At 35.0% G+C, this 12547-nt stretch overlaps 1 protein-coding gene across 2 annotated transcripts; it reads right to left on the bottom strand.

Moving 5' to 3' along the window:
• Window positions 1–691: 691 nt before the first annotated feature.
• On the bottom strand, window positions 692–3845 carry LOC122276679 (ankyrin repeat-containing protein At5g02620-like). 2 transcript variants are annotated; one of them, XM_043086558.1, is made up of 4 exons: window positions 3610–3845; window positions 2758–3297; window positions 1972–2378; window positions 692–1779 (listed from the first exon to the last, which is right to left on the bottom strand). In XM_043086558.1, the coding sequence occupies exons 2-4, from the start codon at window positions 3089–3091 to the stop codon at window positions 907–909; spliced, it is 1614 nt and encodes a 537-aa protein (XP_042942492.1). In that variant the 5' UTR covers window positions 3092–3297; window positions 3610–3845; the 3' UTR covers window positions 692–906. The 2 variants fall into 2 exon arrangements, with proteins under 2 accessions (XP_042942492.1, XP_042942491.1); XM_043086557.1 differs by having other exon boundaries at window positions 2758–3300.
• Between the last annotated feature and the right edge of the window lie 8702 nt (window positions 3846–12547).

The following is a 12547-nucleotide window of genomic DNA, read 5'->3' on the forward strand; positions in this document are numbered from 1 at the left end:
TTTTGGTTTGTATAAATGCGTTTAAAAAAATGAATAAATACGAGACTTCATGAAAAGAAAATTAATTTTTAATAATAGACACTTACATACTTCAGGACTACGTACTTATAATATTATAATATTACAATTTTCTCATACGATTCTAACTGTTAGACCGATTTTTCTTTTCTTTTCTTTTGACGGTCTTAGACTTTTTTTTTTTATTTTATTTGAAAATTTTTCAGTCTTAGATGATTATCCATTCTATGAACAGATTAGGCTCGGAAACCCGCCCGCAACAAGAATTCTCTTCTTCTCAGCATACGGACTGTTGATCTCTCCCATTGCCTTGCCAAGAAACATTTGACCTTAGAATGATTTTTTTTTTTTTAAATTTGTAGTGATTTTCAATCATGCATTTCTTGACTTGACTAATTGTTCTTAATTTTAAAGGATATTGGAGGAATTTTGTTGGTTTATAGTCAAATTCAACAACAAATTGTAATACTAAATAGAAATTTCTTTTATTAAAAATTCACTTCCTTACCGAAGAGGAATATAGTGATTACAATCAAACGCTTTGGAGAGCCAAAATAGCCCCAAACCAAGGTGCAAAAACAAAACCTAATTCACAGCGAAATCCAATATAAGGTTTATATGTTATATATATCATCTACTCCGAAGTATTAGATATTTGAATTCTAGAATCCGGTTTCCACACAAGGTTTTTCGATAAGTAATTAGAACTAACTTGCTTTGAAAGAAATAATGCATGATCAATTGATCATTCATACAAATATAATCCGATCATGGGCATCCTTTGTTCAAGCATCCAATACTCTCGGACTAGGAAAAGGTTAAGACTATGTGACATGGGATATATACATATCCGGAAGATCAAAACCGAGGATAAAAAACAAGGAGATCTCAAATTGCATAGACTGTGCTTAGAATCTCGGAATCCGACATTACAGCAGACATAGACCGTGATTGTGACCTAGTACTGCTCATGGAAGACCTCCTAATGCTGCGCAGTTTAGAAGCCTCCATCCTGTGCACAATCACCCAGTAACACATTGTCCCCAATGTAGTTGCCATGATCACCGTCCCAACAGCCGTTACTCCGACAGCCAAGCCCCTATGGTTTTTTCCCACCACAAGATATGACAAGGCAAGATAGGCCACTGAAACCAGCACACAAGCCAACCACATTAGCTTGTTTATAATTGCCATCATTTGCTTTTTGGCCTTCCTCTCTATTACTACAATTGAAGTTTGAACTACCACCACAGCCAATGATATGAAGAGGGCTGTAGAGTCAAAGATGATGAATATCATAAACTCGGTTGTGGGAGCGATGCGTGCTTCACCGGGCGAATAGTCAGGAGGAAGATTTTTTGGGTCATCCTCAAATTGCCCTGGGATGTTAAAGATGGCAGCAAAGGCAACGGTGGCAATCAGGACGGCAACAACAGTGGTTGAGGTGATTGCGTTGTTAAGCCCCTCTGAGTGCATTTTGTTAAGCCGCTTCGCTATGCCTTGCACACGCTTTCTTGTTTGTCGCGTGTGCTCTAGCTGATTATGCACCCCATGTTTTATGTCGCTTACGGTTTGCTTCAGCTCTCTGGCCGTGTTTGCAGTTGGTGCTTTGATTGAACTTGCACTTTGAACTCCATGCTCTCGCAGGATAGCAGCAATCTCAGAGTGCCCTGCTTTCTCAGCAGTGTCGAGAGCAGTTTCTCCGGATTTGTTAATGGCAATCTTGTCCATGCCCTCACATTGGACAAGCTTGTGAACAATCTGCAACCAAAGCATGTGTGTCAGGGACTTCCGTATCTTTCCAAGGGATTTAAAGTCGAATTGAGATAGCAACCTAAAAGTTGAACTTTAAATTGTAAGTGGTGTGCTTACACACCAGCTTTCAAGTAGTAAAACTCGTTCGGTGAAGATTTTAGAGAGAGAGATTAGCAACCAGGAGTAGAGTTTCCTGACCTGCAGTCGACCCTTCCTTGTTGCTATATGCAATGCAGTGTTGCCCTTGGAATCAATCATGTTTGTCAAAGGACCTGACTTCACCAGCTCATCCACAAGCTCCACGTTCTGTCCCTTAACTGCCATGTGGAGAGATGTCTGCCCCTTCTTATCAGTTCTTGTAGTGATTCCAGGTTCTTTGCTCAAAAGGGCCTTGAGAATCTCCAAATACCCATGCCTTGCAGCTGAATGCAAGGCAGTTTTCCCATTACTTCTGGCTATGGTGGCCAAGCAACTTCCTTTATCCAAGAGGAAATTTACTACTTCAATATGGCCTTGTGCTGCAGCAGTATGTAATGCAGTAGTGTTGGTTAGATCAACGGTCATTGAGAGTTCGGGAATGGCATCAGTGAGGACCTTCAATATCTCTGCAACAGATAAATAGTTCATGATTATCATTGGAACAAACCGTCAAAACAAGAGTCATAAAAAAAAAAAAATTATGTTGTAGTAGTAGTCATGACAAATTTTTGCAGTTTCAATACTAAATATTAGATAATATAATTTCAAATGATTTAAGTTCACCATTACCTCTCGTTTTAAGCTTTTGAGATCAGTTGTAATTTAACATGGCGTCAAAGCAGTGGTTGAATTTGAATCCTAACTCTACTCTACTTACTGATTAAAATATCAAATTCCTTTCCTAAGGACAAGTAGTGATTTAACACCAAGTATGTGTTCGATGCTGAGAAAAATATATCAAACGAGAAAGTTAAGAATAAAATCTCAATTTCCAAAGGGACTTACCCAATTCCCCTTGCTTCGCAGCAACATGGAATGCATCGTAGCCATTTCTAGCTTTTGTACCAGCCAATCCAACGTCATAGTGCTTTATCAACTCCTTAACTAAATCGACGCAACCGTTCTCAGCAGCAACATATAGGGCAGTTTCACCCGATTGGTTCTGCTTGGACAACAATTGCTTCAACTCTGCATCCCCATCGTTTGCCAATATCTCCTTAGCCAATTCTAAATTCCCCAATCTCGCCGCCATATGCAGCGGCGTGTCATCCCGTTTTCCGGTCAACTGCTTGGTCATCTTCTTCCCACCCAATCTTTGTTGCCTCTCCGGAGCTTCCATTGATACCAATTCCACTCAACCCGCTAAGAACACACAGAATTAAGAGCGGAAAGAAAGTCCTAGCCTTGGACGGTTTTCTTCTACTTTACAGTTGAACCCCAAATTATCAATCTGCCTATAGATATGGATAAGACTATTCAGATCCTTCCATAGATGAGCATGTAGGAAACTCCTATGACTCTGATACCCATAACAGACTCTGGCATCTTCTGCAACAGAAATTAAGGACTGCTATTAGATAAAAAGTTAAGAACCCAGATGTGTTTGCTTCCGCATAATTATATACAACTTTTTCTTCATCTTTCATAATTGTCATCAATCATGATACAAGAAAACCATTCTCGGTTTGCCACAATATGCGTAGCAATTCAATGAACAGCTAAGACTAAATTGGCAATTGGGTTTTACCGACCAAGAGATCACAAATTCAAAAGTTCAATTATGAAAAATAAACAAACAGAAGACGAACTGGATGATTATAATAATCCATATAAGGAGAAAAATGATAAATTAATCACCTTCTGCTTGTGAAAAGCTGGGTTTTGTGCCTCCAAATCTAGAAACGGTAGAAAAACTCAGCCAAAGGTATTGAAAATCGGGTGCTGAGAACAAAATGGAAAGCAACGATAGAAAAAGAAGCGTGGAAACGAGGTGTGAAAATGGAGGGCCACAATTTCAGTAGCGAAGAGTAAGTGGAGCTGAGCGAAAGAGTTAATGATAGTTTGGCCCACTTTTGACTTTTAAGTGCTATCATTTCCTCTCCTCAGACTCCTCGGGTCGAACATGTAAGGCCATTGTGCTGTTACTGTAGTAGATTAGTGGAAGTATGAACTACGTAGGAAGGAAGGACGCGCAACCGAGTTTCTTTCTTGCACGTGATCCATACATACAAGGTATATGAAAACAGTCGTGGATCACGCGTGATTACACGTATCACATAATACGAAAATATATATATTTATAAATCTATTACTTAACCCATCTAACACATTTTTTAGGCGAAATTAAGCATTTATATGAGATATGTCAGTATTATCGGTTGAAAAAAATATATTCATCATTATTTTTTTTATTTTATGATATAATATTAGATAATAGATTCATAAATAAAATATAATAAATAATTTATAATCATTTAATATTATATCAATAATGATAAGATAATAAAAATTAAGATGATAAGTAACATTACTCTTATTGAATTCATCACCATGTAATGACAAATGGTTGGCTGATGCACATGGCATTGAGAAAAAAGAGCAAGTAGATCTTTATAATTTAACATCTTATATCAAATTATATTTATTTGTGAATATATTATTACTAGACTCTTTATAGATAAAGCATTAACATTATTTTTTATTTCTTTTTTTAATTCTAAAAAGGAAAAATCTAGTTGCAAACATAATTGTGCACTAATATATATACTAATTTATTGTGATTGGTCAAAAAGTAGATTTTATTGAAAACAGTACTAATTTAAATTTTAAATATAAAAGAATCAATATTAATATACAGATTAATACGCAATTTTACTTATATATAATAAAATTCTTCTAAAAAATATCTATAACACAAAATAATCAAAGTGAGGAAATTCTCTCTCGTAACCTTTTAAGAGCATCCTCATCTCATTTCTCATCCTCATCCTTAAAATTTAACTCAAAATCACCTTTCCTCAAATTTTTTCCTAAATTTTATTCATCTTTCAAAAACCTCCTACATCCCATTCCCCATCCCTATCTCTATTCTATTAAATAATATTTTTCTATTCTTTTTTATTACTTTTTTCTTTCACTTCTATTTACAAATTTAACTACTCAATATTTTTTCTTATTTTTTGAACTATTACTCTAGTGAATATTTTAAACAAAAATTTAAATTATTTTTTTGTGAATATGATAATATTTTTAAAATTAATTTTTTTATATTTTCTTAATTAATTAAATTATTTTTAAAATTATTATTTAAAACTATAATAAATATGAGTATGAGAGAAAGTGTAGATGATTGAAAAATTATTTATTTTATATATTAGAATAAAATATTGATAAAAATGATTTAGGGACTGAATAGTGAGTCCCCAAATATGGGGACTTACTGTTTATTCCCTAAACCTTTTCCCTAAAATAGGGATCCGGATGTGGGGGGTATTTTGATCAAAACCTCAAAATAAACCCCAAATTATAGGAATTTTAGTGTTTTAGGAAATCGGATGGGAATGCTCTAAGTATGAACAATGCTCGATAACCTTTTATAATTGATGTGATAGCTAGCCATGTCAATATCTGTCATTGAATAATATTAAGCGTATTGTACATTTTGAATAGGAAAATATTAGATCGTCTGTTGGGGATCGCTATCAGTGTTTTATTTTTTTATTTTTGTTCCTTTTTTTAATGATTAAAAAAATTTGTTTAATATTATTACAAATTTTTTTATTTTTTTCAAAATATTTAAAAATATTAAAAAATTATATGAAAAAAAAAACTAAAAAAAAATTTTTTTTCCAAGCCAAGCGGGAGTGGGAGCCCCCAGCGGTGACTGTAGACCAATCCTTTTGAATAATGTTACTGAAAAATCAAACAGAAAATTTTTACTTAAGAGCATGCATTAGCATTGGATTAGGTATATTTCTAATTAAGTTGTGATGACCCGCTTTTGAGTGTATTTTCGCTGAAATAATTATTTTTATTTTAATTAATATATTAGTTTAATTATTTTAATTTAATTACGTTTTAAAATTGGTTTTTAATTTATTTGATGTTGTGTTTTATTTTTTTAAGTTGTTTTGTGGTTTTTAATCCCTTTTCGGCGGTTTGTTTTGTTTTCCCGGAGTGAGGATTGGACCTCATTTCTTTTTGCATCTTTTTTTCCTTTTTCTCTTTTTCCTTTTTTCTTTTTCCCTTCTTTTCTTTTTCCTTTCTTTTTCTTTTTTTTCTTTTTTCTTTTTCCTCCTGCTTTCCCGCTCGAGCACCCCCCGCCTCTCTCTCTCTTCTCTCTCCTCACCCACGGCCGGAACCTTCTTTAGCCCAGACCGCCGCCGTCCGGCCACCGTTTGGCTCACCGCCGGTCTCGTTCGAACCCCCTCCCTCCGGTGCACCTTCCCACCAAATATCTCCCCCTGCCGGCCGGCCGTTTGGCCGGAAAAGCTCCTCAAAGCCCGCACGGTTTTTAGCTCGATCCGCCGCCGTCGCTCCACCTCCGGCCACCATTTCTTCACCACTTCATCACCGGTCCCTTGCCGTCCTAACCCACCCATTTCCGGCCTCCAACGACCACCGGAACAGCTCCTACGAGCTAGCTTTCCTTTTTGGGAAATCCGGCCTCTTTCCGGCGATTCCGCCGCCACCCACGGCCAACCCCCACTTCCAATAGCTTCACAACCATCCCTAGACCATTCCCTATCAATTTCGTGTCCTAGTTTGTCCCCGTTCAAAAGTGAGTTTTTCACAACCCACGGCCACAGTGAATTTTCACTGTGACGTTGCTTTTCCGGCGCCGTTCGCAACGCCGCGTGTTTTCTAAAATTGCCATATAGCGCTGTAAGTATTTTCCAAACCCTATTTTCAGATTTAAATATATATTGCTCTTTCAATTAATTAATTTGCTGGTTGGTTGATTCCGGACTGAGTCCGAGGAGTTCGGGGGTCGGATGGATGGAGGACGGAGTTGCTTGATTTATTGTTTTATGGTTAGTTGTTTGTTTTGTGCATTGATAATTGCATTTGCATGGCGCATGCATGTGTATTTATTTTTATTTGAGAAACCCTGTTTTGCTTGCGTGATTGGATTTTCGGGTGCGTGTGTCTCACGAGCCCAAGCCGGGATGGGTTATTATCTCGGTGGAGCTCCTCTGGTCACTCGGGAGTGGATAATACTGAGTGACGTCCCCTGAGTTGTCGCTGGGTGACGACGGGAGCGGGGCTAGAGGATGGCCTGGCCAGGTACGCGCGGGGCGCGAGTCTGGGCATCGCTCTACTCACCGACTCTGTGGCCCTTCGCTGGCGAGGGCTAGAGGATGGCCTGGCCAGGTACACGCGGGGCGCGAGTCTGAGCATTGCTCTACTCACCGACTCCATGGCCCTTCGCTGGCGAGGGCTAGAGGATGGTCTGGCCAGGTACGCGCAGGGCGCGAGTCTGGGCATCGCTCGTTTAGATGTCACATGCGTAGTCGTTACCTGCGGTGTGGCACGGAGCCAGGGTGTGCGGATGATCCCTAGGGGAGATCATGGTGCATGCATAACCGGTTTGTTTTTATGGTTTTCGGATGCGGGCCATTTTCTGGGAAAATGGCGAGTTTTGGTTTTGAGGCTTTTGATCCATTTTCTGGGAAAATGGTGGTTTGGGCCATTATCTGGGATAATGGTGAGGCGTGGTTTTTAAGAATATGTTTTTATTGGGCCAAATGGGTTTTTTTGGCGTGCGTGGTAAAAATGTAGTTTTGCGGGGCATGTGCATTGGTTTTTCTTGCATCCATGTTGTTTGAGTTCTATGTATTTTTATCTGGTGGTGTTTGGGTTTTACTTACCTGCGGTACCATTTTTGGTTCCGTAGCTTTTGGTGCAGAGTTCGAGGAGGAGGAGGATGCTGAGCCCGAGGATGCAGCTCCGCCGGGTTGCTGATGTTATGCTTTGTATTTGATATTTTATTATTTGCGTGTTTTGTAATATTTTATTTATGTACGTTTTAAACAGCTTGTATTATGTTGAGAACAATTCTGGTACTTAGTTATGACTTTCGTTATCCGCTGCGTGTTATTCCGTGCACATTGTTGTTTCTGCACACACTTGGCACTGTCGATGGGATGGTGACCCGGGTCGTCACCATCCGGACGTTTCGAATTCCCCGTATTCGGACATGGGGATTTAAGGGCGTCACAGGTTCTTGTTAAAAGAAGGCATGTTAGCTTATTTTAAGAGGATCCGATTGTACTAGCTATAAGTTAAACTATATATTAAAATAATAAGTTTTTAGTATTTTATTTTATTTTATTCAACAATCATATTTAACGTATTTTAATGTGAATTTTATTATAAATAATGATAATTATTAAGAGTAGTGCTAGTATGTCATTTAGTAGCTGGATGTACCCTTAGTACAAATTTTACTTTTTATTTATTGTTTCTTTTCTTTTTCATATTTTTTAAATTTTTTTAAATATTTTTAAAAAATAAAAAAAATATATTAATATATGAAAAATTATTTATTTTATTATTAAAAAATTTAAAAATAAATACGTAAATTTTTAAACCAGATGACAAACTGAGGAGACACATTAACTTTTTTCAATTATTAATTCCGAAAAGTTAGAAATCGTAGGGCAATTATAATAAAATAAAAAGTGGGCCGTTGACGGACCAATTATCAGGGTCAAAGGCGGCCACTTTCCACGTGGATTTTTGTCGTTTTGATCGATACGGCTCCTCCTGTCGTTATACTTCAAGTTGAGGACCCAAAGCCAAAGGGCCAGAAGTCATGCTCCGAGACAAAGAAAGACGTCACCATTTTTTGGAACCTTGCGTTTGTCCGTTCATATTTGCCGCGGGGCTGAGTGGCAACGCCAACCTGCGCCAGCGCGTACGCTGTTCATTGTATTCTTACCGACCACGTTCATAATAAACGTACACGCGTGCTTTGGGAGATCCGTGGTGACTTCTCGTCCTCGTATACGTCCTAAACCCCTTATGTTGTTTTCACACTTCATTCTACCTTTCTACGTATGGCTCACTCTTCATTCCACGTTTGGCTAGGTAGCATTATTAATTAAGAAAATAATATATAAAGCTTTTTTATACTTATATATATATATATAATTCTATTTTAATAAAGAACGTTTTATAAAATAATTTATAAAAATAATCATTTAACAAAAATTCTCTTAATTTAGAATATAATTATAAATAAATTATATTTATGTGCGATTTAGATAGTGAGTTGAGATGAGAAGAAATGAGTTAAAATAAAAGTTGAAAATTAAATAAAATATTGTTAGAATATTATATTTAAAATATTATTAACATTTTGATATTTGAAAAAGTTAAATTTTTTATTATATTTTATGTGAGAATTTAGAAAAATTGTAAGGATGAGATGAGATGAGATAAAACGTGTCTTGTATCCAAATACGACCGTCTCATCTCTTTTTTCACAACTTTTCTCAATTCATCTTATATCATCTAATCATTATAACTTTCTTAAATTCACATACAAAATAAAATAAACAATTAATATTTTCAAATTCTAAAATAAAATTAATATTAAGCAAATATATTATAATAATATTTTATTAAATTTTCAACTTTCATATCATTCGTCTTATTTGCGAAAACAAAATAGGCTAAACTCACACTTTCGTGATTCGTGATCGGCTTCCTCTCAAATTATTCATACAGACTTGTTAATCATCCGGTATTGCATGGCTCTTGATATTCATCTATGCCGATTTACAAATAAGGCATTTCTTCTAAGGAAAAAAAAAATTGATGACACCGACACATTGGATAAAGGATTTCTAATGTGACACTGGATCAAAAAAAGTGATGAGTTCCATCAAGATGGATTATTATTTTTATAAGTTGAGGATTGTTGACCGTTTCTCACGAAGACTGTTTGTAGGAACAATTCTTCAGCTCCCGTTGATTTTAGGAGCTCTTGAAGTAGTCTACTCCGAGTCTTCATCACGTTTATAGAACGTTAGAATTGCTCCATGATAAACTGAAGTCATAAGACACGTAGCCACCAAAGCTTGATGGAAGCTTTGGCTATAAATAGTACAATTTGGTCCCCAAACCCACTGAACTCAATCCCCTTCAGTCTTACACCATCTAAATAGAGTGAGTAGAGTTTAGAAGTGCCAAAACGAGAAAGAAACAGTGAGAAAGTGTAAGTAAGCATCAATGGCCGGAAGTACGATTTCTTGTGCATTTCAGTTTTCGATTCTTATTAAGTGTTAATTCCGCATTTTCAAAATGTTATTATGCTTACATTTGGTATTAAAGCCAGATTTTATCTCTATCTTGGTGTTTATTCATATGCTCTATTTGTCTCTGGTTTGGCAAAATTTTTATTTTTAAGTTTTGATTTTTGTTTGTTTTTATTCGAAACAACATTAAAATCATATGAAAACTATTTTTCTAAGCCTTCTATGATTAGAATAATAATTTTTTATGTCGAAAATAGGATTTTTGAGTTGTGGCCTGCAACTAGGTTTGTCACGTTTGATGGTTGAAGAAAAGCTAAATGACTTGTTGTTTAGTTGTGCGGTCATTCGTTCAGTATAGAGCTAAATGAAAGTCGTTTTAAGTTTTGAGCAAAACGACATGTCGTTTAGTTGGACGGCTTTCATTTAGTATAGAGCTAAATGACATGTCAATTTCGGTTTTGAAAAACAAACGACATGTCGTTTATATGGGTTTGGTTTTGATACAAGGAAAAAAATGACACCTCGTTTTTCTTTTTTGGAAAAATGATATATCATTTATTTAGGTTAGTTTTAAAAAAAAAATAGATGAAAAAACGACATTTAGTTTTCACTTTTGCAGATAGTCTGGAAAGTGGGTTTTTGGGTCCACGCCCTTTGTGCTTATAACTGTTGTGTCATATTATTGTACTTATGATATGTCTATCACATTTATTTGGTTCAGTTTGGTCATGCTATAAGTTTTACTCAATTTTTACATATATTTTTTATTTGATTTAATTGTGTGCGATTTAAATAATTGTTGTACAAATTTAATAATTATGCTTATATTTAGTTTGCATGAATTGATTATTTCCACTCTAAATTAATACATGCAATTTTTGGATGAGTATATATATAGTTAAAAGCATAAAATTAAATCTTATGCATAATATTATAGTTTTAATTATGCAATGTTTATGTTTAAATTGTGAGAATATTCCGTGCATAATAATAACATGTTAATTTTAGTTAAAATTATGTAATTTATAATTATTCTAATATTTAGTTAATCATTATGCATAAAAGGTATAATGTCTAGTGATCAATATGATTTTTAATTAATTAGAGAATAGCCATAGCATCTTTAATTAAATAAAAATTATATATTATGATTGATTAGAATCACATAAATAATATTTAGACATTAATTGTAATCAATCATACTTACTATAATAAATTTTATCCCACAAGAATTTTTATTATATTTATATGATTAGTTAGGGTAAAATATCAAATTATTCATAACTTACCCACAGGAATTATGAATTAATTTAATAATTTAATAGTTTTATCATAAAGTTTAATCTAAGATAGAATATATATATATATATATATATATCAAATTATAATCATAATATACCCTTTAGAGTTATGTATTAAGTAAATAATTTGATAAATTATATCATAAAAAATAATTGAATCTGCTTGGATTAAAAATTTAGCTCACAGGTAATTTTTATGTTATTAGATTCAAATTTTAAGCATGATTTACATTGATAAACCATGAAAATTTATTTAGGCCTCAGTTTTAACATAAGCATGTAATCTATAATTTTATGCAGTTGTACAACCTACAAATTTCTCTGATATTTATTATGATATCCCTAAACTTAAGGGAGATAACTATAAGGTCTGGAAAGAGAGAGTTCTTCTTCATTTAGGGTGGATGGACATAGACTATGCTATTAGAAAAGATGAACCACCAGAACTCATTGATACCAACACTACAGCAGACATCGCGCTTTTATGAATGATGGGAGCGATCTAATCATCTCAGCATGATATTCATTAATACTAGAATTTCTGCTGGTATTCATGGTTCTATTGATCCGTATGAAAAGGTTCGAGACTTGCTGAAAGCCATTGATAATCAATTTTTCACTTCAGACAAGGTACTACCAAGCACCCTAATCATAAAGTTCTCATCCCTAAGGCTCACCAGTATAAAAGGTGTGTGCGAGCACATCATGCAAATGAGGGACAATGTGGCTCAATTGAAGAAACTGAAGGTTGAAATGTCAGAATCCTTCTTAGTACACTACATCCTAAACACCCTTTCGCACCAATATGCACCCTTCAAAATCTCATACAGCACACATAAGGATAATTGATCAATTAATGAACTCATAACCATATGTGTTCAAGAGGAAGGCAGACTGGTGATGGAACATGGAGAAAGTGCTATGCTGGCAATGCGTGGAAATGGCACATCTCAAGCCAACCAGAAAGAGAAAGGTAAAATACCTCCCCAAGCTAGTATCAAGAAAAATTCGAAGTGTTTCTTCTGTAAAAAGATGGGACACATTAAGAATGAATGAGCCAAATTTCAGAAATGGCTTACGGATAAAGGTAATCCAACCTCATTTGTTTGTTATGAATCTAATATGGTTAATGTCAATATTAACACATGGTGGATTGATTATGGATAAAAAAATCCACATTTTGAATTTCTTATAGGGTTTGCAAAACCTAAGGAAACTAATGGGAAGTGA

Source organism: Carya illinoinensis, chromosome 9, assembly GCF_018687715.1.
Source record: "Carya illinoinensis cultivar Pawnee chromosome 9, C.illinoinensisPawnee_v1, whole genome shotgun sequence".
NCBI classification, from domain to species: domain Eukaryota; kingdom Viridiplantae; phylum Streptophyta; class Magnoliopsida; order Fagales; family Juglandaceae; genus Carya; species Carya illinoinensis.

Coding starts and splice junctions, on each gene's coding strand:
- LOC122276679 (XM_043086558.1), bottom strand. CDS start 3,091: ATGGAAGCTCCGGAGAGGCAACAAAGATTGGGTGGGAAGAAGATGACC. Junction 2,379..2,757: donor TGCGAAGCAAGGGGAATTGG/GTAAGTCCCTTT, acceptor TATCTGTTGCAG/AGATATTGAAGGTCCTCACT. Junction 1,780..1,971: donor CAAGGAAGGGTCGACTGCAG/GTCAGGAAACTC, acceptor CTTTGGTTGCAG/ATTGTTCACAAGCTTGTCCA.